This window comes from Clinocottus analis, unplaced genomic scaffold (genome assembly GCF_023055335.1).
Source record: "Clinocottus analis isolate CAN_PGR_092001 unplaced genomic scaffold, fCliAna1.0.p SCAF_18, whole genome shotgun sequence".
Classification (NCBI taxonomy): Eukaryota; Metazoa; Chordata; class Actinopteri; order Perciformes; family Cottidae; genus Clinocottus; species Clinocottus analis.
Genome location: NW_027175909.1, coordinates 9,490,660 through 9,516,842, shown reverse-complemented (window position 1 = coordinate 9,516,842; position 26,183 = coordinate 9,490,660). Strand labels below are relative to the sequence as shown.

At 41.6% G+C, this 26,183-nt stretch overlaps 4 protein-coding genes across 4 annotated transcripts in view; 2 read left to right on the top strand and 2 right to left on the bottom strand.

The window, feature by feature from the left end:
- LOC137788722 (potassium voltage-gated channel subfamily B member 2-like) overlaps window positions 1-6,090 on the top strand; it is a 76,462-nt gene extending 70,372 nt beyond the window's left edge. Inside the window, exon 3 of the mRNA XM_068581753.1 lies at window positions 347-6,090. Coding sequence (XP_068437854.1) covers window positions 347-2,326 — 1,980 coding nt within the window. The 3' untranslated portion in view covers window positions 2,327-6,090. The remainder of the gene's footprint in view (window positions 1-346) is intronic.
- A 987-nt stretch (window positions 6,091-7,077) lies between these two features.
- terf1 (telomeric repeat binding factor (NIMA-interacting) 1) lies at window positions 7,078-11,511 on the top strand. The gene is made up of 10 exons (XM_068581755.1): window positions 7,078-7,324; window positions 7,773-7,862; window positions 8,272-8,399; window positions 8,604-8,690; window positions 8,808-8,960; window positions 10,320-10,426; window positions 10,531-10,563; window positions 10,679-10,776; window positions 10,969-11,039; window positions 11,178-11,511. The coding sequence occupies exons 1-10, from the start codon at window positions 7,141-7,143 to the stop codon at window positions 11,337-11,339; spliced, it is 1,113 nt and encodes a 370-aa protein (XP_068437856.1). The 5' UTR covers window positions 7,078-7,140; the 3' UTR covers window positions 11,340-11,511.
- A 258-nt stretch (window positions 11,512-11,769) lies between these two features.
- Window positions 11,770-15,152, bottom strand: LOC137788724 (somatomedin-B and thrombospondin type-1 domain-containing protein). Its single transcript, XM_068581756.1, has 6 exons — window positions 15,011-15,152; window positions 14,651-14,874; window positions 13,505-13,699; window positions 13,330-13,408; window positions 12,640-12,816; window positions 11,770-12,386 (listed from the first exon to the last, which is right to left on the bottom strand). The coding sequence occupies exons 2-6, from the start codon at window positions 14,871-14,873 to the stop codon at window positions 12,269-12,271; spliced, it is 792 nt and encodes a 263-aa protein (XP_068437857.1). The 5' UTR covers window position 14,874; window positions 15,011-15,152; the 3' UTR covers window positions 11,770-12,268.
- A 7,759-nt stretch (window positions 15,153-22,911) lies between these two features.
- On the bottom strand, window positions 22,912-26,063 carry si:ch211-171b20.3 (uncharacterized). The gene is made up of 7 exons (XM_068581991.1): window positions 25,746-26,063; window positions 25,613-25,658; window positions 25,269-25,363; window positions 24,804-24,942; window positions 24,160-24,267; window positions 24,001-24,059; window positions 22,912-23,629 (listed from the first exon to the last, which is right to left on the bottom strand). The coding sequence occupies exons 1-7, from the start codon at window positions 25,921-25,923 to the stop codon at window positions 23,490-23,492; spliced, it is 765 nt and encodes a 254-aa protein (XP_068438092.1). The 5' UTR covers window positions 25,924-26,063; the 3' UTR covers window positions 22,912-23,489.
- Window positions 26,064-26,183: the final 120 nt, after the last annotated feature.

Below are 26,183 nucleotides of genomic sequence, written 5' to 3'. Positions count from 1 at the left end.
ATGCATTTTATTTGTTTATTTGAGTCATTTGCTACCTTATTTTGTCATTTAAAAATATATATTTGCTATATACCTTTGTCAATATAAACAATAATATATCATGCAGACACCCATGGTGATTCACAGTGTGCGTGTCACTACTGAGCCATGACATGTTAATTGAGAAGGACAACACAATATATATATATCTTAACCTAGCATTTAATGGATGAAGCCTTGTGTGTTTTTACAATAATTGTGAATATGTATCCTTTTTTTTCTGTGTATTAATAAAGACCTCACATGAACATAGACACATCTCTTGGAAGCCTGCTAATAGTGTATTCCTCTCTGTTCTCTCTTACAGATTCTAGCCATCTTCTCGATCCTGTTCATCGTCCTCTCCACTATCGCTCTGTCTCTCAACACCTTACCAGAGCTGCAGGTCACAGATGAGTTTGGCCAGGCCAACGATAATCCCCAGCTGGCCCACGTGGAGGCCGTGTGTATCGCCTGGTTCACCATGGAGTACCTCCTTCGCTTCCTCTCCTCTCCCAACAAGTGGAAGTTCTTTAAAGGCCCGCTAAATGTCATTGACTTGCTGGCCATCTTGCCCTACTATGTCACAATCTTCCTAACTGAGTCCAACAAGAGTGTGCTGCAGTTCCAAAATGTGCGCCGTGTGGTGCAGATATTCAGGATCATGAGGATATTGAGGATCCTGAAGTTGGCCAGGCACTCCACAGGGCTCCAGTCTCTTGGGTTTACTTTGAGAAGGAGCTACAATGAACTGGGGCTGCTCATCTTATTTCTTGCCATGGGCATCATGATATTTTCCAGCTTGGTCTTCTTTGCTGAGAAAGATGAAGATGCCACCAAATTCACCAGTATCCCCGCCTCATTCTGGTGGGCAACCATTACTATGACTACGGTGGGTTACGGTGACATTTACCCACAGACTTTACTTGGAAAAATTGTTGGTGGGCTCTGCTGCATCGCAGGAGTGCTGGTAATTGCCCTACCCATCCCGATTATTGTCAACAACTTCTCTGAGTTCTACAAAGAGCAGAAGAGGCAAGAGAAGGCCATCAAGAGGAGGGAGGCTTTGGAGAGAGCCAAAAGGAATGGCAGCATTGTGTCAATGAACCTAAAAGATGCCTTTGCCCGCAGTATGGAACTAATGGATGTGGTGGTGGAGAAAGGAGAGGAAAAGACCTCCCTGGACAACCACATGTCGCCGAGCCGATGGGGCAGCTCAACCAGGCACGCCTCCTCAGAGACTGACCTGAAATCCCCGGTTAAAAGAAACCTTGAACCGCAAAGCTCCCCTCGCATCACCATCAACACTACTGGAAGTTCCCAGCAGACAAGCCAGACCCCACAGCACCTTAATGCGCTGAAACTGGAGGAGATGTACAACCATATGACCAGGTCACAGTCCTTCACCAACTTCAACACTACAAGCTCCATGAGCACTCTGAGCACAACCATGACCGCCCCTGTCTCGCCGAAGAAATCTCAAAGCCCCGAATTTACATTAAAAAAGGAAGTAGAGCTGGAGATGAAGGAGGTCCAACCTTCCTTTCCAGATAATTTTGAAGGCTGCTCAGCCGACTTTACAGAACAGGACTCTAACTCTGATAAAGAAAATACTGAGCGCTGTCAAATCAGACACCCCAGGGCCCCACCGTTCCTTGATTTAAGCCACCTGAGGGCCACTGATGACCCCAGCTCTCCGAGCACCATACTCAAAGATGGCCTCTATGAATCCGCTGACCCAGGTGATGGATCAGAACTCCACATAGAGGAAGGGGCGAGCTTTAACAGTGCTGTGGAGAATATCCAGAAATCTCCAAGAGGGAATAACCCTGTTAAAATAAAGGAGTTACAGGTTAACTTCAAGACCTCTGCTGAAGGCCCGCTAACACCGCCCAGCACTACCTCTCCTGGAGACATCAGCTCCAGCATCCTAGAAGACGAGACCCCAGAGGGAGAGGCATCACCGCTCATCCCGAGTACAGAGGAGCAGCTCCCAGTCACAGAGGAGGAGACCTGCTCGTTGTCACCGAAGAGGCTGGTGGTAGACACCCCACCTGGCGATGAAGATCCAACCACAGAGAACCACAAGGAGAAGCATCTGATGGCAGTGGCGGGAGCTGCCGTTGCACCATTGTCACCTAAGACAGCAGCACAAAATTGCACCCAAGCTGTGGTCGAGGCAGACGGGGAAGTCAATGCTGACAGCAACCAAAGTGGACACAAAGTAGAGAACCACATGTTTACATCTGATATCCACCTGATACCCGGAGATGGAAGCCTGTCTCCGAGCTGTGAAACCAGAATGTGACCGTAAGAGAAGCTCAGAAGGACTACAGACCCACTGCAACCTCAGCCTGGTGTGTGGGAGAGCAGGAAAGAAAAGACCAGGGTTTAGTTGTAGTGAGAGATATTTTTGCATGGCATGACAAGTCCCTTTTACTTGTGTTGTTGTGATTTTGCTGAAAAAGAAACTGCAGTGCACCATGCAGATTTGAGAATGACTCTGGGGCAAACAGTGGGCTCGAGGAGGAGGCTCTTGAAAAACAGTGAGAATTCATCAACTTATGTTGACATTTCGGTCCCCCCATTGTACATAATGACAGTCTCCTTTTTCTAGCAAAAGAAGGAAATGCACAGAGGGACTTATCTGTAAAAAGCATGCATTTGAAAAAGACAGATATTTTACGGTGCTTAGTTTGCTGAAAGCGCTCCACTGTAAATACTAGGACATCTAAAGCAATGACAATGCACAGGCTGGCATCGGAAAACTGTCACTGAAGGTACAAATATTTGTAATGTGAAAAGGAGGGATGTGGAGGGGGTTGAGTTGAGAGCCCTCAGACTGGGTGTTGCATCGTAGCGACCTATAAAAAAACATATCATTACGTTTTGTGGAAATGCAAAGTGTTCCCATGATGACCCTGTAATGTTTTATTTTTTTGTGTGTGAAAAATGGTGTATGAAACTGTAATGTTGACCATATTGCTTTTGGTTTTCATATTGACTGTTGAACTTTCAGCTGAGCATCTAATATTCAGTCTTTGAAAAACACCACCCCTAACACGCATACACCTATAGTTGCCAAATATGTATGTAACTAAGGACAAGAACGAGCAGCTACTACTGCTACTGAACATTATTTATTATGTGGTGTCAGAAGTTACAACAAGGTTAAAGATGTTTTACTCCTTGTTCAAGCCTTTTGATTCCATCCAAATCACAAAAATAAATCTTATTTACTCTCCAACGTCATATATATACATCTAAAAGTAGTTTTAAGAATACATTACGTAGTAAATAAATACGTAGGTCTAGATTGGTTGTAAAAAAAAATCTATAGTAGGTAAGTGAGATTCCATAAAACAGTGTTAAGACTATTTATTTATTCAGCACAGTAGATCTGGTCATTAATACTCATATTTATGCTTTACACTACAATTGTCTATTTTAGCGATTCAAAAGGGATAAACTACCACTAAAAAATGACAATATTCCTTCTGATATCAATGGACCAAATCAAGCACACTGACAGGCGTTCAACTATCTCAGCTGCATAGTAACATAGACAGTAATAACATGTATTATGACAGAAGTTATGGCTTTTGTTTTGTTTTCCTTATGGTTTGTTTACCTGCATCGTGTTCATTATCCTCTCCTCAGCACCCTGATGTCGTCGTTGACATTTTTTTCAATACTACTGCAAGTTTATCCCATTCTGCTGAGAAGTTTAAGGCATCTTTTTTTTTGTATATCCGTAGTGTCTTGGACTGTAATTTATTGTGTTTTATTGTGAACAAAACTATTTTCAGTCAAACTTAAACCCAAAGGAGTTATTTTTTTTTCTCTTTTCTTCTTTCTTGCTTTTTGTTTTACACTGACTGAAAATATCTGTTGTATGTTGCCTTTGATTCCAATCTTTTTGCTGGAATATTTATTTATTGTTTCGGCATGACACTTGGATGAGTGTACTAGCAGTGTGTTTGTGAAAGCCACACAAACCAGAATGGTACTGACAGTAAATACGTGGGTGAATTCTTTGTTGTTTGTTTTATTGTTTTCTTTCTTTTTCCGCATCATTATCATGTTTTTGTGTTCTCACAGAGAGGTGTGGAATGTGCAATACCGCATACTGCAATCTATGCAGGCCAAGAATTGTGGCACTTTATTTTCTGTCTAGGGGATTTGTAAGTGTACAGGCAGAAATTACTTGTATTTTTCAAATGTTATATCTTTAATACGAGGCAAAACAGTATTACAACTTACCAGAATCTCAACAAACAATGCAAATGAGAATTTGACTTTTTCTTTTTCGTATTATATGGCTGGCATATGCTGTCTAGCATCTTAATGCCAAATATCAATGGACCTCAAATTTGATTATCTGTGGAAACAGGGATCCAAATTGACCACTTTGGGCCTTTTATATTGCTGTTAGATTTACATAATCTAACAAATGTGAGGAAGATATTAAAATAATCTAATTCCAATGGCCACACAAAGGATTTTATGTTTTTTGTGAATTAACGTTGAGAATAATTCTATTTTTTCTAAACCAAAATGGAGCACGACCACAATTTCCTGCCATATGGTGGTTGAAATGATGCGTGCCTTTTCATAACACTGCTGTTTATGAGAAGGTAGCAAGTCATTTTGCTTTGTTCATATAGCACTGTACAGAAAAATTCTAATTTTATAGGAGAAATCAGGTCTTTATGTAATACACACAAGTAATGTTATTGAGTTCTCAGGTTTTCTATAACTCTCTGATGTTCCGATTGGATAGATTTTCTTTTTTGTTTTTTTCTTCTTTTTTTCTTTAACAGCTATTGTCAAGTAGTTACTTCTGTACTTTTTGAAAGGTGATGTTGTCAAATCCACATTGATGTCTTGGCTCCTGGAGTAAGGAGCGGCAATATTTCTCCCTCCTCCTGGGTAATCTGTGCACCACCATTCAGTATCCACCCCCCATCCGTCTTCAGTGAGACAGAAAGTAGCCCCAACAAAGGGAAAGAAATTTGACTGTTAGAGTTCATGATAAATAGACAGAAAGAGAATGTGTCTGACCACAGACAGACCGGCAGAGATCCCTAGACTGTCATCTGACTAATACCCGTGCTGACAGCACTAAGTGCTCCAATCCCTGCAGCTCCAGGGGCTCTAAGTCCATGGCATGCCCTCAGGTGCTGGGATCAATGGGTTGAAAAGAAGGCCAAGATGAAATGGAGTCCTCCTAAATGGTTCCATCATATTAGTGAGCCCCTGTGGTCCATGTTTTTCGTTGTCTGTTTACATCCTGTATGCCCAGACCAACATCATTTAACTTAATAATCAGAGATTCATGTGAATGCGCATTCAATTATTTTTGAAATGATTGATCCCTCATTGGAAACATAGATCCTCTGGTACTCTCCAAAGTCAAATACGGGGTCAGCGTAGGTTGTTGTGGTTCTCATTTTTTTTATGATAACCTTCTCGTTAAAGATATGTTTTTTTCTGTACCTGTACGTTCACTTTAACATGTTGTCTTTCATCCCTTGTTTGTAGTGATCATGTCCCTGTGTTGGCCTCGAGTAATCCTTCATTTTGACAGATAGGGTAGAGAAACAAGGGATTGGGATTGATCCGATAAATCCCCTTGGGATGATGTTTGTGTGGATACTGAAATGAATTTTGTGAGCTGACAGTGAAATGACTGCTCTGTCTTACTGTCTCACACTGGCATTATCTTCTGTGACACCGTACAGAGTGGAAAGGCTGTGTCTTTATTTTCTCTGGGAGAATGGGTATTGTCTGCGTCACTCATGCGTGCTTACCAAACCTTGCCCCCTGAAACGCATACAGCTTCATTGTTTCTTCTTAAGTCTCTGTGTATTCTGCCTCTTACAGTTTTTGATTTTGTTTATTTCTGTTCAACTTTAGAGAACATTATCATTAGACACATTCTGCGCTACAGATTGTTTCTGTAAGAAGCAACATCATTGTAGGCCTATGCATGTAGTACTCCGAACAATTATGTGACCACAGAACACTTCGTTATGGTACATGTATGTCAACATTTCTGTAGAGCATTGTTCCCCATTACGTCTATTAGCATATGCAGAATAACAAATAAATGTGTATATAACTCACGTGTTTGTGTGCCTGGTGTTTTCTACTTTACAAGTGAGCTGTTGTTTTAAAACTAATAAGCATTTTCTGCATGTTTCGCTCAATAAGAATAATTGCATAATAGAAATATATCAGTTTAGAAATACAGTTTTGTGTTTGCAGCAAGAAGGTATGCATGTTTTTTTACATCCAGAAGTGCAGACAACAAAGCAGTCTGGTGAGACTGGCTGATCAATTATTTACCACTGGAGAGAAATGTATTCAATTCCATTAGATGCAATTAATGGACCTCCACATTGCTCGTGTGTACCGCTGCCAAACAGCCCTCCCAAAACTCAAGACCAGAATCTCTGGCATGTAACATCTTAATTGTGAAAAAAAAAACTAAAGGAAGCTGTGACCTATTAAAATAAGTAAACATGATATGCATTATAGTGATGTGTATTGGATTATTGTCACTGTATTTATTGTATCTCATGGGGCTAGAATGACTGCATCTTCATCTTCATTTCTCACATTAAGGATATTTAAAAGTAAAATTAGCACAGATTAGATTACATACCCATGCTATTAAGATGTTCAATTAGTTATATAGTTTTAAAACATGTACAAGCTTTATTTTGTGTCAATATTGTCCGCTGAAAACCCCAAAAATGTGTAATTTCTGTCGCATTTTGAGGAAAATGGTATAGTGCAGTTAATCTCTTTTTTTTGGACTGGCGACCCGACAAGAAGTGTTAACGTTCACATATTGCACTACAATCCAGCCAAAGACAGTCGCTTAATAGTTTAGAGTCAATGCACTGACATAGCCCAACCCCCCTAATAAGAGAGACGTTTGGTCCATATTACATCCGTTTGTTTAAAAGTAGAATTAGTAGTTATCCCTCCTAACGCCAGGGGGCGGTGCAGCATCTCAAAAGGCGCTAAATAAGCAACAGCGCGCGGAAATCAAACAACAACAAGAAGGAAGAAGGAGAATTGAAATGAAGTAGAAAAATAAATAAAACAAACATGGATTCTGAAATTAGGAATAAAAGCGCGACAGCTGAAAGTCATACAGATGGAAGTGTCAGTTTTGCCGAAGTTTCTGATGTTGCTAATCAGTGGATGTTGGACTTCATGTTTGTGAGTCTGTGTCGGCAATTCAAGGAAGACGACTTCGATAAATTTAATGAAACGCTTTCGACTTTCCAGGGTAAGTTTTCAAAGCTAGCAATGTGTAAGCTAGTTAGCTTAACGTGAACCAACATTAACTTTCCTTATTCAAAGTACCCGGGCATACATATAGGGGTAAGTTTTGCCGTTAGGGATAAAACAAAAGTTGTTTTAATTCGTTAATTCGAATAAATTTAGCTAAATAACTCGTGCACATAAATGGACAAAATAACCGTTATATATAGACGGTGGTGCTGAAAGGAAAGATTAGCTAAGTTAAAGTATCAATACACGGTCATTTATTTGAGGATATAGCTTTATGTACCTTTGCTTTAATGCTGGGTCCTGCTTTTATTATTTTTTTTGTTATCAGAAGGAAATAATATGTTTGTTATACTGATGTTAACGCAGATCCTAACGTCTTTGCTAATTGTGATTACCTAGTAGCTAACACGGTTTTGTGAATGTGTTTACCTTTTCGATTTTAGCCTTTTGTTCGTCACTGAAAGGAAAAGGCCATCATGAGAAAGCGACTATATGTGGCTTCCTAACGAGAGTCGTGCATGGAAACCAGCTGGGTAAGTTGTTGCTCAGGCCTCACTCTGAAACTTCTGTTTACATCTGCATTGAAGTTAGTACTATATGGAGGTCAGAACCTTCAGCAAGCTTCCCACAGAAACTCAGCTTTTTATTGATTTTTAGGGCTGTTTACAGTTTATACCTGAGGATGTTTACCAGTTGAAACTGATCCCAGCTCACATTAAAACTCATGTAAGACACATAGATAATACAGCTATGGAGTCATGGTTTTGATGAGATAGTTTGCTGTAATAACTAACTATAGCTAAGTAACTTCAATCTGAAATCCATGGTTTTAAAATCTGTCCTGTGCTTCTTTAATCTACATACATGCATAAGTATACATGTCGATACTTCACGAACCCGCAACTTCCTGTTTTAACCAAATAATATACTGTATTTCCCCAGATGTCGAGTTTGAAGAGGAAGCCTGTGTGACGCCTCTGATGTCTGCTGCCAAAGTATGGTCAGACCTGAAGTACACCGTGGAAGACGAGAGTTTGTTCAAAAACATCACCCAACTTTTGCTTGTCCAGGTAATCACATCAATTATTTGGGGGCCTGTCTTGAAACAAGATCAAAAAAATGTCCTGACATTGCTTTAATATGTCCGGGTGTGACTGAAAAAATAAAATTAATTCTGGAGAACGCTAAATTCTACTGTTAAAGTCCTGGTGTCACAAAGGGATGCTTTGTCCAAATTTACATTAAGATTCTGATGCATTTGTCTATGTTCCCAGTCTGTGGCTGTGTGCTTGGAGAAAGGCCAAAGATCTTCTGCCTCCTCTGCCCTCAAATGGTTCAAGAATAACCGTGAATTCTCACAGGTGTGTGTGTGTGTGTCTTTTACTGTATCTTTTCTTTTCTATAACACAAGGTTGATACTGGATTATTTTCTGGCCAAGAATGATTAATATTATTGCTCAACAACAAATGTGTTTCAGCACAAATTGATTGTCAAGCTGTCAACAATAGTGACACAGAGGGATCCCTACCACCCTTTCCTTGTGAGCTTCAGCTTCAACCGCCTGCTGGAGACAACCAAATCTTACTTGGATGCCTACTTGGAGAAGAATCCCTCTGACTACATCCTCAAGGTACAGCACCTCAGCTAGTATGTTGTCGGCCCAAACCTGTGTCAAAATATCTTGAGGTCAGCTGAGCACATACAATGTATAGTTATAGTTTGACAATGGGGTCTATGAAGTGGAGCGCAAAAAAATGTCGCCGTACGTTTCCTCTACATTTGTATTAAGTTGATTGACTGTGTTTTGACATGTCGTACACCACTAGGCTTTTTGGAAACGGTGGGAGTAATAATTGACATGTGCTGTTCCGTATAATTTAACACAGCCTCTGAAAGTTGGTTGTGCAGAAAGGCAAAGCACAAGTCTTTGACTGTTATATGGAACATTGTTTTTCCATGGTAGGTTTATTCAGTCTCTTAATGACAGTAAACATGTATACAGGGCTGACCCTGCATGACTAATGCAAATAAATTATGACTTTGTATGGCTGAAAAAACTAAGGAGTAGAATAGCTGCAATAAATCATTCTGTATTAGATAATTAATCTAATATTTTAAGTAGTGCTGCATTTGATGTTGTATGAAAAGAAATGCATTTCTTTGCTGCTCTGCTGTTGAATATTTTTGGTTACACTTAAATTAATTGGTCAATATAGCAGGTGACTAATATTTTGCCACAGCTACCGGCAAGGTTCACCAAAGAGCAGTACACACATTTTCTTGATCTTGTGTGCTGCTCCGGTTCTTCTGATTAATGGTGCTTTGACCAACTGAAGGCGCTGATGTGACATTATCAGTCATAGTTAATTGACAATTTGTCATCAAAATTAGGAGGAAGGACAAATGGCTACATACATCAGAGTCCTCCTCGAGGTCTAACAAAACCGCTTATGCATTAAAGTTTCAAAAATGATTTACATAGAAGCCGCTGACCAAGGTTGAACTTAGAAGGGTATTTTAATGACGGGCCTCGTTAGTTTTACAATCTCATTATAGCAATGTTTAGAGGAATACTTCACCCACAAAATTACCATTTGTAAATTAATTACTCACCCCGTGTTCGCTTCATCGGGAAGAAAAATGTTTTTTTTTGCATGCCTCCATGTTAAAGAAATACAAAAAAATCTGAGAACTTCTAAATAGAGGTAATAGTAGATAGGGGCTACTTTTAAAACCACCAAAGATAATATTAAACATCAACAACATTTGCACCCATTTTTTGCCTAAACCTTAGTGTTATTTCACTTCAGATTTGCATGCACACGTTGCAAACCATATCTTGTGCAGGTGTGCGACTGTTGGTCATTTTGTGGGTAAAGTATTCTTTAAAGACTGGAAGTTTATTGTTTTGGTGGAGTATGAAAACGTAACATTTAGTAACTAATATGTGAGTCTGTGTGTTGTTGTCTGTCGCCTCTTCTTCTATCAGGAAGCTATAAAGATGGTGCAGTCGTCACAAAGGGCGCCGTTGGAGGACGAGGGGCCACCTGAGAGCTCTGTGTCCGAGGAAGCCGACAATTCAACAGAGAACGGAAAGTATGAAACAACTTTTAAAACCTTCAGTTTTATTTATTGGATTCAGCATGTGATCTTTTTCTGTTCTGTGGCGAACAATATACTGTACATTTATGTCTTAACAGGAAAAATAAGCAGAAGAAGGCTGTTAGTTTGAGGTCAGTAGAAATTTGTGTTGAAATGTATCTTTTGCTGTCTGTTTGGGTAAAAGCAGAATTCAGCAAGCCTTGGGGGTCACAAATATTTATGTTGCACTGTATGACACTTCCACAGAACAAAACGGAAACTACTGTCAACAAAAAATTCAGATATATGGTCAGTGGATTCATGCAAGAAGTCATTTGTCTCTCTCAGAAGAATCTCCCCCAACGGTAGGTTTTATCTTTTAAGTGCCTTTTTGTTGTTTTTACTGTTAAAAAAAAATAGGATTTTGATTTGATCTGATGTAGCATTGTGTTCATTTTTTCATATAAAATAAAGTTTTCCACCTCTATATTTCTTACGCATTTCTGAGCATGACAAAAAAAATATTAAGACAATGTTAAACCTCCTCCAACCATCAGAGTTTTCGGAGGTGATGTCCGCAAAGTCAGAGGACACCGCGAAGGTCAAAAAAACAAGAAAACCACCTCAGGTAAGTTTAACCACACAGCTCATTCACGATCAGTATAATAATCCCAAACCAAGTGAAGATCTGCAGCATCACTCAAATTCTACCTTTTTGGGTCGTGTTTTACAGAACATTTTATTCCTTCTGTTTGACTTTGTTTAGAAATGGACCCACGAGCTGGACAGATACCTTGTGATTGGAGTTAAACGTCACGGCCAGGGGCGTTGGTCTCGCATATTAATGGATTTTGACTTTGACGGACGTACTGGCACCATGCTCAAAGACCGCTGGAGAATTTTAACTAAGACTCATAAAGTCGGCTAAAGAGGAAGAGTTCCTCTCTAACTTTTACATTATCTCACATGCACCTGTAAATACAGCTTGACCTAACCTTTATCAGCAAACCGCTTCATTTCTGAAGAGGTGACTCTTTGTTGTCAGTGTGTTGCTGCTGTTTTGTTTGCACCAAGAAAATAAACCACAAGAGGGCGCTCAACACTGCATATTTGAGTTGTCTATGATGGGTTACATTTGATAGTTTTTTTTAAAAATATGTAAGTATTCGCCTCTAACTTATGAAAGGTAATGAATGTGAGTGAAACATGGGATTCGCTGCCACGCTCTTCAAACCATTTCAACACATTGGCTAAACTCTGGAAATGGATCCTCTTATTCTGCTGTTGTACTTTGTTTGGATCAAATATATTTCACACCACTAGAGGGCACTCAACATAATGAACCTCTTTGTGTCGCCTGTCTCATAAGGAACATTTCATGTTTTTTTGGTTTTATTTTCTTGAGCAGGAAATCATGTCTCAAATGTAAAATATTGTTATAATTTTAAGTTTAACATTTTGGCTCTAAAATTGTAATAAACAAATACAACAGTGCCTTGGTACAATTAAAATGATGCATTATTTTCTTTGATAGGTGCTTAATGTGTAATACAAAGGGTAGAATACTGTACAAGTTACAACAGTGTCTTTACATAGTGTGCTGTAAAGTTACACAGAGCAGTGGAAACGTGCATGGTGATTGGAGAGAGTTAAACATTATTTTTATACCAGTAGAATATTATATATTAAAGACAAAATTGCATTGCACCACAGTCAAGTCGTGAGTCTCTTCTTGGAGTAGAAAGCTTTTTGAAGCATCTGATCTGAACATCGTATTTCAGTCTCACTGACGTGCATCGATTTGAAATGTCATTGTGGACACCAGATCAGAGAATGTTCTGTGGTGCTTTGTTTCGATCAGATGAAGACGAAGCTGTGTTGTGGCGGGCAGTTGCACTGCTGCGTTTTCTGGATCTTCTTCCAGGTCCCGCTGCACTGATGGTTTCCCACCGCCTGCCAGTGGAGCAAAGCTTCTCTGCAAAACATTCACAGACCCGAGTGTTTGTTTAGGCATACTTTTACACTTTCACGTCTACAAGAGCTTAGATTATTTTCACTTTGAACCAAAAAAAAAGTGGGATTTATAAAATAGTAACATTTGAAAAGACTTGTAATGTAAAGTGCTGTTCTATAAAAACATCCAGGTTTATACGAACCTGAAAGAACACACACACACACACACACACACATATATATATATATATATATATATATATCAAGGTTCATACTTGTCTGATTCCAGACCGTCTCCTTGGCAGCTGCCACTATTGTTGTGCATGGCAGGAGGTTCACATGCCACACACACTCTAAATCCTTCTGTTATGTAGCGCATCCAGTGTGTGTGTGGCCGGTTCTCCACTGTACAGTGGGGTGTCCGGGACTCCAGTGTGAATTCCACACAGAACCTGAGGGGCATAGACGCAGCGTCACGAAGGTCACACAGTGGATCCAGGGATGTTTAGACCAGTGAGTATATTCACAACATGAGAGGATGTTGAGGAGATAGTTTGTGACGGACGCAAGAATTGTTTTACACACCAGTCAATGGAGTATGGAATAAAATAGGAACGATAATTCAACCAATGGGGACCAAGTAAACTGCGCACAATACCTCACATACTGTCATCGAGGCCTTTTGTGCATGTGCTTTTCATGTGAAGGTCCTCATTAAAGAATAGTATTCGGTTTCAAAGGGTTGTGGGCAGCGTTTGCTATATTTAAATCGGTTGTAGACAGACGTCCAGGTGTGCAAACACCTACTGGTACATGGAGACATAGCTGAGCTGTTATCTTTTCTTCTTTTTTAAGGGTTTGGGTTACACAGCTTCCTGCTTAAATGAAATTAACCCCTGGCAGCATTCATGAATATTTCTGAATACTTTCTATGCTACTTCACAGCAGGAGGATGTGAAACCTACCCAGGGTCCAGTGGGTCTCCGTAGTAGTCATGCTTCGGCCTTCTCTTGCCAAACTCCATGCTGGTGATGAATGCAGGACCTGATAAGAAAAAACACTTTAGTATTTAGTTGGTAAATTGAGGTTGAGCACATTTAAGGTGCAGTAGAACAAGGCAATGATCCTGTATTGGTATACCTGAGTGTAGTCCACAGTGGCCCCCCTTGCGGTCTCGGTACTCTCTGCAGCCGCTCTGTTGCTCCAGACGGGGACAGGGCTCCCCACTGTTGCTGGGCTGCTGCTCTACGTGACGAACACGGACCCGCACTGAAGGCTGGCAGGGCTTGGCACAGCCGCTCCAAAAGCTCCAGTCGCTCACGGTACAGTCCTGAGCTGGATGTTGGCGCCCATATTGTGGGAGAAATCATATTACAGGACATCCTATGGTGGTAGCAAACAATCATACTGCAGTGCAACTCATAGAAATTGGACCAGACACCAACAGTGATTTGTTTAGTTTAGTGTGTGCAGAGGTGACACTTAAGAGGCACAGCAACAGTAAAACCTTGCAGCGTTACAATTTTCCTGTGAAGCAGTGTAATGGAGCTACATATGCATGAAATAACTGTAGATTAATGAAGCATTGATTGTGACTTAGAATAATTGGTGTTTCCTGCTCTCCTCCTGTGGTTTGAGCGCACGCCAAGTGAGCAACACATTCAAACAAAGTCCTGTGATTGAATTTTTTTTTCCTTCTCAGTCGCTCCGTTTTCTCGATGATCAAGCTTTGATGCATTAAGCGTGCAGACTTAGTCTCTATCGGCCTATAACACATATTACGTACGCTCGGCTTGTGTGCCTGGAACTGTAATTGCTACAACTGATTGACAGAATCACATTCTTCAAATATTTTGACTAATTCCATTATGTGGGCCAGTCCACTGAAATGAGGTTAGACACAGAGCTGCCTGGGTTATTTGGTGAACTGATTATGGTAGTTGTGTGATGTAGCTAGCAGCCCCAGAAGTAAAATGTGACTTGTCAGTGTTTTTAGGACACTGCAAAAATCAGGCAGTGGAGGTAGACGTGCACAACCAATGAATTTGGAACAGCTCTGTGTCATCAGAGATACATTATATGATAAGAAGCCCAGGTACTGAAAATAATCTTTATTCCACAGATATCTTTATCTTGTGTCTGCTCCTCTATCTTTGAGGTTATCTCATGCGACAGGTTATCTCCCCCTGGTATCTCATAGTTATGTGTGCGCTCCAGAAGAAACCCAACAGCTCCTCCACTTGTGACCGACTCACAATGAGAGCGATCCCTCCCATCATCCCTCACCTGGGCATTCTGTGAAGTAGTCGAAGCAGCAGTCCTTGGTCCTCACACAGCCCTCGTCGCAGTAGCATGTCCCATAGGCACGGTCCATCCTCCAGTCAGTGGTCAGACAGCTCAGGTCTCTCCCTCGGCAGCATTTCCCTGAACAACCCCCAGACACCAAGTGGTTCTTCCCCAGAGTGGAAACGGCCAACAGCAAACAGGCAAACTCCACGGAGGATCCCATCCTGAGGGGGGATGTCAGGTCAGACCCTTGAAGTTAAACACTATAGCCTCTTAGTTCTCACTGATTTATCCCTCCCTGGTCCTTACTCTACATCTGTCACACTCATGACCGTGAGAGGGAGAGGTTGGAATACCAACCCAGCCAAGACTCGCTCTGCCACAGGAGCCCTTGTGACCTGGAATTCCTGTGTACGTCTCCTGTGTCCAGCCCCTCTGTTTCCCTCCAGGAACGGGTCTGCAGAGCAATCTACAGTACGGAACGACCCATTCCAGCGCCGATCAGAGTCCCATGTCTCTCATATTGTGTGTGCGTCCGCTCCCTCAGAGCGATGACTCTCTTCTTGTTCCCAGCTGAGCACCTCCCTCAGTTGATCGCACACAGGAGGAGACAATGAGGGCAAAGGAGGGGTGAGTGGTTTCGCCTCCTACTTCTGTTCTCTCTCTCTCTCTCTTTCTTCTTACCTGTCTTATTGTTGTTTGCCCATTTTCTTTCTTGCCCTCTCCCTGCTGATTTAGTGTGACCCTGATGCCAGTCTCGCCCGGCCACTCTGCCACCCCAGACTTCTGAGTCCCAAAAGAAAGGCAGGAATGTGAGCAGTTGGCAGGTCTCCAGACAATTGTGCCAAGGGGCCCTCTGAGCATTGTAAAACCACCCTTTGGTTCTCACCTCTCTCGTTTTCCTCTTTCTCTTTCAGGTTGTGCTTTGCACCTTTGTGTGATCAGGTAATTGAGATATCTCGTATTTTATTTAGCTGTTGATAGATTGGGAAATGTAGGCTTATTTGCTTTCTTGTAAGTTCGAGACATGTAATATCTGTACACTAAATATGAATATACAGCCAGGAGCTGCTTAGCTTAGCATTACGGCAGAACCAATAAATAAATATTGATCTGTCTACTAACACCAATTTTTCTTGAAGTGCAGAAGCAACATGTTATTGCTTGGCAATCTCACGATGACAAGATTCCCGGAAGTGACTTAACCTTTCCAAGAAATAGTCCAGCACATAAACCACGACTTAAAACTACAACCTGACGTCTTTACACTTGTGTTTTTAAACGGATTGAACAAATAAAATATACACATGTTAATTAGCTTTAGAGACACATCTTCAGATGTTGTTCATTCAGGCTATCCTTTCCCCTGTTTCTAGTCTTTATGCTAAGCTAACAGGTGCAGCTTTATATTTATCGTGCAGGCAAGAAAGTGCTATTAATCTTTTAATTTAACTATTTGCAAGAAAGCAAACGTTTTCTAAAATGTCTAACTATTTATTCAAAACCCAGGAGATCGAAGGCATACAACAGGTGACTTTGTTAAGTATCGGGGCTGTGAATCCGTGAGCTGCAGCTGCAGAGGTCATGCCATTATTTGCAGACCAGGGTGTGTCCTTCATTTCTAATGCTTGACAGATTAATTTCATACTGTCAGTTCTGGAGAGGCATGTCTATGACAACCTTATCTAATTTTTATTGTTTATTACCACGACTATTATGTTTGCTGCTCTCAAGGAAATTAAGACACGCTTAAAGGAGAAATTAATTATGATGTCTGAAGTTAAGATTTATAAAAGCTGATCACAAAATGCTCCCTCACCCTATTGGCCTGCTCTTACTCATGTGGTGCACAAAGATAATCTTCATATCACTGCAAACCTCAATGTTCAAAAGCAAGCTGCCCTTCGTGCATATTAATTTTAAATTTAGCAAGACTCCGGCGAAAAGCATTTTTCATGTTATGTTTGCTCAAGGAGTCTGAATGTCTGAGGATGTTGTGAACTCCAGAAGGTCAGCTTGTATTTGAGCAGTTCCTCCTTCATCTCATGGGAAACAAATGAGTCCTCTGCAGGGAGCATGAGCAGGGGATGAGGCCTCCTGCTATAGAAGGAGCAGATATTGATAATAATCTGGATGCTTTTTCTTCTGCTGTCTTGAAAAAACAGCCCGCGGTGCGCGGAGGGGGGTCTGTTTGGGTCCTTTGATTCTTCTTCTCGCCATAAGCAGGTAGGTCAAGCAGCAGTAATAGCCTTCATCTTTCACCATAATCATCAGCAGCAGCATCACTGAGGAGCATGTGTCTGAATCAGTGTATAGTCGAGTTTGAGGGGGTTGAACCCGGACTGACCTAAGAAGTTAAAGGACTCCCATGAAACATCACTTATCAATCAATTTAAGAAGGTGAGGTGTCTGTTTTCCAAATGATGGACATTTCATTTTTGTAAATCAAAATTCCTCAAAATGGCACTAATGCTAACACACACACACACACACATACACATACAGAGAGAGAGAGAGAGAGAGAGAGAGAGAGAGAGAGAGAGAGAGAGAGAGAGAGAGAGAGAGAGAGAGAGAGAGAGAGAGAGAGAGAGAGAGAGAGAGAGAGCATTTTCGGTGCTGATTTTATCGGCCCACTGAAAGTCTTCCAGCTGCATCAGTCTGCTGTGGCTCGAGCACGTTGCGAGTGCACATCAAAGCCTGTGTGTTTTACATCTGACAGGCCCCCAACCCTGGACCTCCTGCCCTCACTGTGCACTTGTCAAAGACAATCAGCCTTCCCACAGTAACACACCCCGCTCCGGGTTTCCTTCGTGTACGTGAGTCGAGAGTAGAGCGGAAAGGAGCTCACGCCCGTGGTCGCTGTCTGAAGTTGTCTTGAGTTGGTGAACTGTGTGTGTGTATGCATGTGTGTGTGTGTGTGTGTTTACGGTCTTCAAACTCTGTCACAAGCTGTCACGTCAGAGGCTGAACTCTTGGAAGTCACACCACACGTTTACTTGACAAAACAAGAGAGCTGGTGGGAGACGCAGAGACACTGGTTTTAGTTTGGAATGAAAGCGTGTGTGTGTGTGTGTGTGTGCGTGCGTGTGTGTGTGTGTGTGTGTGTGTGTGTGTGTGTGTGTGTGTGTGTGTGTGTGTGTGTGTGTGTGTGTGTGTGTGTGTGTGTGTGTGTGCGTGTGTGTGTGTGCGCGCGCGCCACCCCTTCTGGAGTTGGGCGTCGTGCAGACGGCAGGGTGCTGGTGAATCCCAGCTCAATCTCGCCTATGTGGGGAATGCAAACTTTGGCTGTCCCCATGGTAACCGCTGACCTGGGTTGCTATAGTTTCACAACCTTTGTTGACAAATGTTCACCTTCTCAGCTCGACACCTGTCGTAAAGGTACGTGGATGACATCACCTAGGAACTCTGTATCTAACATACACACAGAAGTGTTTTTGTTTTTTCTTGGCATTAAACATGATAGAACAGCGCAGTGACGACGTTAGCTCACGGCATTGCAAACATGTTGTACATGGTGGCTCAGTATGTTTGAGCTGTCACTGTTCTTCAGCCTCGGTCTGGTGAAAAATCCAATATATAACTGAAAATGTAACCTCAAGGCAAACATATCATGGCCTCAAGTATTTAACAAAAGATTAATAACAATTAGCTTGACTTTGTTTCTTCCTGATAAGTCCAGTCAGCGAGTCCCATGAATGGAAGCCTTTGTCCACTATGATCTGAAATGACTCAACCTCCTGCCTTTATGTTCACATCTGTACATTTGGCGTGTGTGCATGACGGTAAGGGAGTGTATGAGTTTCAGCACTTTGTTGCCACGCGGTGGCATTTGAGAAAGTCTTTTATCTTATTTCTTGTGAATGGTGAATCCGGACAAACATGAGTCATTATTTAAAGAGGTGAAGTCGGATGTTTGACTTGGCTTGTGTCATCAGAACAGTCTTCAAGCCGAGGTTCGTCTCGGAGACTGATAAGTGAGGCGGAACAGGCTGGTACCTCAAAGAATACACAGAATTGTGTAAGAAAGAAGTATCAACGCGTATGTGGCGGTGCCCGCTTTGTACCGGAGGATTGCAACTTAAATCATGACCCTGAGTGAGTCTCTTCCCATCGCACTTACATCATCTATTTGACAAACCATCTCCTGCATCCCACTGATGATGCTCCATTCATGAGAGGGAGTTACAGTTTGACTGATGACACCATGGCAAACCGTGATATGGATATTGTAAATGGGTTGCTGCCCGCCCCCGAACCCGACATCACTGATCATTGTCCCCCTCATCGGTCCGCTAAAGTCCCACATGTGTGAACGTCAAAGCGGACATTAGAAGTAGGGGCGAGGCAGGTGAGGCCAGATGTGTGGGTGAGTAGTGACACTGGCCCCAACCTCTGAGAGAGATGAGACGCCAAGTCATGGTAATGACGATGAGCGAGCTGCCTCTATCACTGTGGGTTCCATAAATCATATTGTGAAATGTCAGAGAGCATTGTAAAGGTTAGATTTCTTCCTGAGTATTTGTCTGTGTTGCTCTGCCAAGGGCAACGTGTAGAAATATCACAAAAACTACCCATAGCTCAAAATAATGTTACAAAATATCCCACTCATGCTTTGACTTGCATATTGTTGGCAAAAATCTTACTCTCCTGGCAGCTGTGAAACTTTCTTACGTTAAAATGATTCTACAAAACAAATGTATCTTGAGATTCTGGACAAAGTGCAAGCAAAGAAACTCGGGGATATTTGCCGCACAATAAGCCCGGTTGCCATAGATTTGTCATCGTTTTTTTGGCTCTGTTGTGATGGGAAAAAGACAAAGATTTGACCTCCGACTGCCCCACTTGAACACACAGACACACAGGTCACTATGGGACCAGGGACTGTTGACACATGTCGCTTGTTTGCTCTGTCATTTATTTCTGATCACTGTGTAACTATCTTTTAGGATCTTTTACGATCTTCTTTGGAGCCCAGACTGCTTTCATGACACAGGAGCCATCAGTTGGGAGGTTTAAGCCTTCATCAAGCAGGAATGTTCATTGTTTTTTATTATTGTCTTTTATGTTAATTTCTTTGTGAATAGAAGATACTGTATGACGCGGTGTGTGGAGGAGAGATAGCTCACATACATTATATCCGAGAGCTCATGTTCATTTGAAATCCTCAAATATTCAATTTACTAAAATGTAAGACAAGTAAAAGCGACACATCTGAGAAGCTAAAAAAAAAAGCTAAAACAGTCACATTAAAAATAACCAAAATAACCCATACACATATTACTCGTTTGACCCATTGTGGTATATAAAACAGTGTTAACTTCAGTTAATGCAGTGGCACCTTTAACGGCAGGTAATAAAGCACTGATCTTTGTCCCCAGGTATAAGTTGTCTCTTTCCCTCTCATACTGACCCAAACATATTTCGGGCATTTTGGATTTAAGGCGTTGGCAAAGTTATAATTTGGCAGACAGGCTACATTCTCTGATCCCTGCTGATAGAGTCAACTGGCACAACATCAAGTCGGAGGAAACAGTAACACAACCCGGCTTCTTTTTTTTTTCACCCTCACATAATTGCTTCTGATAGAAAGAAATCCAACCAATAATAATAATGCTGTATGACATAAAGAAATGAGTGTGGCAAATACTGCATAAGCAAAAACCTTTCATTACACATTAAAACAAAAGTGCACCTGAACTCTCAAACTCCATTTGAGGCATGATGAAACAATGGCGCAGAGCGCTGTGCTCTCCGCCTGCCGCTGTCCCGGTTAAGAGTGTTGTGGAACTACAGTGAAACGATAAACCACTTGTGGGCAGGCCCCAGTACAGCTCTTATTAAAGACCTGTTTGTTCCAGGTCATTTTGTTTCAGTACACTTGAAAGGGACGGTAAAAACCCTGACCGTTTGAGCGTGAATACAACCCCTTCACTTGAATAAGGGGATGGCTCTGTGTTTCTAGGTCACTGTGCGTCCCTGAAATGCACACCTCACTATCCGCGGGGAGGGAGGCCGGAACACAAACAGAGCTCAACGTTTGACAACATCACATTTGTATTTAATAGAGAGCTTCGGGATACATTTCCTGAAATGAAACGCTGACCGGCTGAGTTTCAATGTGGCATATTGACCATAAACCCGAAACTTAAGCGCATCTCGATGACAGTCTCTACTTTTTGTTGACTAGCCTCCCGTCCATCTGCTGCCCATTCTGTCTCCACTGTGTCTAATCAGAGGAAAACAGAAAAACAGAAAATACTGAAGAAAACAACCTTGATCTTAGTCTGGAAACTGGTTCAGATCATTGAGACGCCTTGATCGTCCACCAGGCTCCTCTAAGTGATCTTAGTGGCACACTGCAGGACACCATCATCCTTCACTTGACAGCATTACGTGGTCTTGATGAGTCATTGTGAAGTTATGTGCGGATCGTTTTTCCTAAATCGAACTAAGTGGTTTAGTTGGCGGTTAGCGTTACATTGTTTCTGTGGTGCCAACATCTCATTTGAAGACATTGCGTGCCACGTAACGCACTGAGGCCGAGGTCGTGTCACATATTCCTGTGAGAACACGTTGAGTTTGAACCACGGCTAAAGCCGGTCTCGATTGTTACATCTCTGTGTCGAAAGACGATTAGTGTAGCCCTGATGGGGATCAATGCTGCGTGATCCACCAAATCTATTTTAGAATGGAACAGTTGCCTGGCACACTGTACTACACTATGACTCACAAAAACCTTTTAAAAAGAGGTAATATTACGCCTGTATTCTGTTTTGCACTGGCTAACGGTAAAATCACAAATCAAATTTAAAATCCTTCGCCTTACCTGCAACGCCTTAATTGGTAAAGCTCCATCATACCTTAATGATCTTATAGTCTCACTAGAGAAGTTATAGCATCATATTACCCCACGAGAGCTGCACTAACTGAATGCAGGGCTACTTGTGGTTCCAAAAGTCTTAAAAACGTATGGTGTGAGCCAAAGCCTTCAGTTATCAAGCTCCTCTTCTATGGATTCATCTTCAACTTTCAGTCCGGGGGGCAGACACAGTCATCACATTTAAGAGTAGGCTTAAGATTTTCCCCCTTGTAACACTTATAGTTAGGGCTGGCTCAGGGTTGCCCTGGTCCAGCCCCTAGATATGCTGCTGCAGGCCGAGACTGCTGGGGGGACATCCTGGGATACACATGACATCTACTTTATTCATATCCATCCTGATCGACTATATGGATCCTCCTCTGTAGCTCTCTGTGTGGCATACCAAGCCATGTTTTTTTTGTTTTTTTTTAAAATGTAATTGAAATTATTATTTCGAATGTCCTAAACCATCAAAAGTAATGTTATATTCTGCATTAAAACCAATCATGAAAAGTCATGGCAAACTATAACATTTCTTCTGCTATTTTATGAAGACTTTTGTCTTCTGCAGGATCCAGATCAACTTGATGAGCCTGAGCTCATCTGGTGTGGCCGTGAGAGCGCTCGTCCTTCCAGAGTTTCTCTGTGTTATCATCCAAAATGCTGCAGGCATGTTCACAAATTGTACATTCTGACATGATTCTTTACAGTTGTTTTGTGAATAAATGTGCTTGTTTTATGACTTTAAAACTCTGGCCTCCAGCATATGTCTGTGGATGTGTTTGCTACCGCTGTGGCATCTGTCATCGTACCTTGTGTCAATTAACATCTGTCATACACACTCGGATGGCAACCGATCAATCATTTACAATGAATGACAGTTTAATTAATATAATAAATCACGTCTCCTGTATTTTCACTTTAGTTATTCACACTGTGACAACAGGGATACAAATTGCTTCATGAAAGACATAAAAAAACAAGGTCAACCATTGTCGTAGTTGAATTATCACATATTAAACAAGCATGACTCCAGCTGCTACATCTTCAAATAATAATAAAGTTCTCATATCTCTTAACAAAAAGATGGACTGTTGTCTTTGTCAAATACAATGAACAAGACTATTCAGAGACATGAGCTGCCCTCTGCACCACAACAAAACAATGCATGATGTGGGAAAGTACCACATTCTGGGATCTGGGGGCACAGCTTTGTATCTGTCTTGTAGATATGGAATGCAGATTATGTTTCATAGCAATTTTTTAGGCATTCTGATTACTGCACTCGTCAATATGCAGTGTATGTGCCAAAAATAAGGGAAAGCTCCCTTTGCTTTAGCCCCCGAGAAGCTGAAGAACAAAAATCATGAGCAAAAAATAGGAAACATTCTTCACAAAAGGATTAACAACAACAAATATAAATGTATTTAATTCAGGAAGACATTTAACAAGGCACAAACATTTTTTTGCTAAACTATTTAATATGTACATATATATATACACATTACAATTTCTCAACACAGTTTAAGTATATAACTGCAATGTTTGAGATCCAAGCATCCCAGCATCTGCAACATGTGCATCATACAGAGAGAGAAATATGGCAGTATTACATAACAGCCATTACAAGCCATTAGAAAGATAAAATAATCTTATCAGACATATGTTGAGTGGGAAAATAATAACAGCTGTGAGTCAGAAACGAACATATTCCTCATCACCATGTGTGGAGCAAATGCTGCAATTTACCACAGTAAATACAACTACGTAACTAATAGAGAGGATCTTAGGTCAAGAATCCCAAAATGTGAAGAGCAGCCATGTTAAGCAGAAAACTAATACCACTGAGGACGAACACGCTGTCACAACAAGACACTGAAATGACCACGGCGCCCCGAATGTTTTATTTCTTTCAGATAATGTTGGCACAGACTCAAAAGTTCTGATCCTTGACCAGTGTGACTGGGAGGACGGTGATTGTCAGGATGGAGTTTTTTTAAGTTTCCTTATTTTCTTGATCTTTTCGTGTCTCACTGTCTCACCCTCTAAAGAAGACAGCTCACATACCCTGTGGATAAAAGAGCGAGAGGCTCCCACCACCGGGTCGGTATAGGACTGGACTGAGAGAGGGAAAGAGACAGAGAAAGAAGAGTGTGGGGGGAGAGAAGAATGAATGTTAGGATGACATCTATGATACGATATAGACACTGAAAACAAAAAGACGATGTAATGTCACACAAGCAAAGAGCTTAAGGCCAGCGTAGAATACACTTGATACAATCAATGTCAAAACACACATTGTTTAAAGTAGGAAAAACCATAAAACTAATATGTTTGCTGCCAATAAATTGAACAATAAACTTGGGTGCTGGTTGAATGTTGTATTCTCCTCGCTACACAAACAGGGGCATTCTGACACAAACTGTGAAGTTTACTGAGGATGGATGACTGGTGCTCAACGTCTTGGCTTCACAGCATCAAAATAACTCACTCTTTTGATGGTCTTTAACGTTCAGTAGGTTGGAGGTGATGGGATACTTCACCAAAGGCCTGCAGGAGAGAGGAAACGCAGAAGAGGAATAGTTGTGTGACATAATTAAGAGAACATATAATTGGCCTGGTGTGATTTAGTTTATGAGGGTACAATTACCTGCTGAGCTTGCAGTTTTCAACTGTGACAGTGTTTCTGCCATTGAGGACTAAAGGGGAGGGAAAGAGGACGGCTGGAGTTGTATTCAGTTCGAAATTTTTAAGGTAGCTGGAAGACAGAGTTGAGGACGTTATGAACATATGAAACATTGGGCTGCATATACAGCTTTTGGGATATAGCCTTTAGATTTGTTTTGGTTATTTCCCGTGTAAGCAATAGTTATTTGACATCTATCTTTCAGAAGACACACCTCTTTTCATGTAAAAGAAGATATGCATGTTCTCCCAAATTGTTTAAAGGGTGAAAGAGAAAGCAGCGCGCCATCAAACTAAACTGATCCAGCAAATGGAGGACTAAGAGTAATGCATTATGACCTCATCATTGTGTAAGCGCACAATGATTTCATTTTAGCTATAATCATATGCCCAATGTTGCCAGAATATTAAAAATTAAAAACAATCATCTTAAAATCCTCCTGTTTGTGACAGACAGATGATGCGTGTCAAAACATTGTCTGGCTACTTTTGTCTCTCTCTGTTTGTTCGTCTTGTCATACATGAGAATCTGTGCAGCTGTCCTCAGAAATATGCTGTGAAGAGTCGAACTAGAACTACAGGGCTGAGTGACATTAATCCACTGGTTACCCCAGGGTGAAGGGCTGCCCTGGATGGCTGTGGGAAAGCTCCTTGGAGAGGCTGAAGGGATGCAGGTTGCCAGGTCTGTGTTCATGGTAGTTTCTTGACAGCTGAGGAATCACAGTTCTGGTTCTTTCTAATTTTGCACCTAAAAATAATTGGATTTAGATGATTAGGCTAACAACATAAGCCATTCATTTTCTATAACATCAATGATCTTGCTTTCAAAGAACCTAATCACGTGTATTGCGTTCTTGTATCACTGTTGCAGTTATGAGAAGTGTGCTCATTATGTATGACGAGAACGCCACCTACTGGCAGTCCAGTAAAAATCCAGGAAGTAGCCTCAAAATCAATGTGTATCCAATTCAATTTTAAGGTAAATTCATCAATTTAGGAATATACAAATAATCCTACAAATACACTCTACATTGTAACAATGAAAGGGAAGTATTTCCATTCTGTGATTCTTACACGGTTTATCAAAAAGGAAGTGTCTCCCACAGATGTCCTTATTCAGGTCATTGCTCTCCGGTTCCAGTCGGACCTCACTGGTCACGTTAGGTGACCTAAACACAGGTTCGAAGAAAGTGACATGGCAGCACGCATGGAATACCAGCCAGAATAAGGCACACAGCATGCCATTCGTGCTTTTATTCTTGGATGCTATTAACTGCATTACCACTAAACATATTTACACTTGTACTTCTGTGTTGGACTCATATTTGCTTGCACATCTTGTCAAGTAGAAACACTTCACACGTAAAGCTTTGCATCATAAAACAAGGTGATTTTGTCCACATGCTGACGCATCTTACCCTCCAACCATAAAGCCGCTCACCAAGGTTGTCCAATTCCTGGGCTCTACAACAGAGACGAACGGTGCTCATCAGGAATTGGACAGAACCGATAATCCAGCAGCATCTGAATGGATGCAGCGCGTTTACTTACTGCTCAGGGGTTGTATCATGGGCAGTTTTCCCCGCTGCCCTGCACCAGCTCTCATCCCGAAGTTCCTGTACGCTAGATATTTAGCCGCATGAGGGTCGCGCGCACTGCAACTCGAGCCCGCCTCCGACGCCAGAGCCTCTATGGCGGGAAGCGACGCATTAATATGGAAACTCATCATGTTGGAGATGCCATACAATACGTCGGAAACGAAGCGTGGTTTGAGAGCAGATATACGACACTAGGCGGTTAATGCGGGAGACTCGGACCCGCGAGACATCTGAGAGGCTGCAGCTGACCGACTCACCGCGTCACTATGGAAACACTGCATGAAAACCGTTACTCGTCATTAGTTACCCAGAATGTAGGTTTGCTACAAAACCGTTCCATGTTCAGTTCTATTTGAAAATTTACGGAGTAGCCACGCCCACAGTTTATTGA

What these genes read in the sequence shown, in the direction of transcription:
- terf1 (XM_068581755.1), top strand. Translation starts at nt 7,141, where the DNA reads ATGGATTCTGAAATTAGGAATAAAAGCGCGACAGCTGAAAGTCATACA. An exon ending in CCCAACTTTTGCTTGTCCAG is followed by an intron (nt 8,400 to 8,603) that starts GTAATCACATCA and finishes CTATGTTCCCAG; the next exon opens with TCTGTGGCTGTGTGCTTGGA. An exon ending in AAACAAGAAAACCACCTCAG is followed by an intron (nt 11,040 to 11,177) that starts GTAAGTTTAACC and finishes GACTTTGTTTAG; the next exon opens with AAATGGACCCACGAGCTGGA.
- LOC137788724 (XM_068581756.1), bottom strand. Translation starts at nt 14,873, where the DNA reads ATGGGATCCTCCGTGGAGTTTGCCTGTTTGCTGTTGGCCGTTTCCACT. An exon ending in CTACTTCACAGAATGCCCAG is followed by an intron (nt 13,700 to 14,650) that starts GTGAGGGATGAT and finishes GCCAACATCCAG; the next exon opens with CTCAGGACTGTACCGTGAGC. An exon ending in GACGGTCTGGAATCAGACAA is followed by an intron (nt 12,387 to 12,639) that starts GTATGAACCTTG and finishes AATGTTTTGCAG; the next exon opens with AGAAGCTTTGCTCCACTGGC.
- si:ch211-171b20.3 (XM_068581991.1), bottom strand. Translation starts at nt 25,923, where the DNA reads ATGATGAGTTTCCATATTAATGCGTCGCTTCCCGCCATAGAGGCTCTG. An exon ending in CATGATACAACCCCTGAGCA is followed by an intron (nt 25,659 to 25,745) that starts GTAAGTAAACGC and finishes TCTCTGTTGTAG; the next exon opens with AGCCCAGGAATTGGACAACC. An exon ending in AGCGGCTTTATGGTTGGAGG is followed by an intron (nt 25,364 to 25,612) that starts GTAAGATGCGTC and finishes ACCTGTGTTTAG; the next exon opens with GTCACCTAACGTGACCAGTG.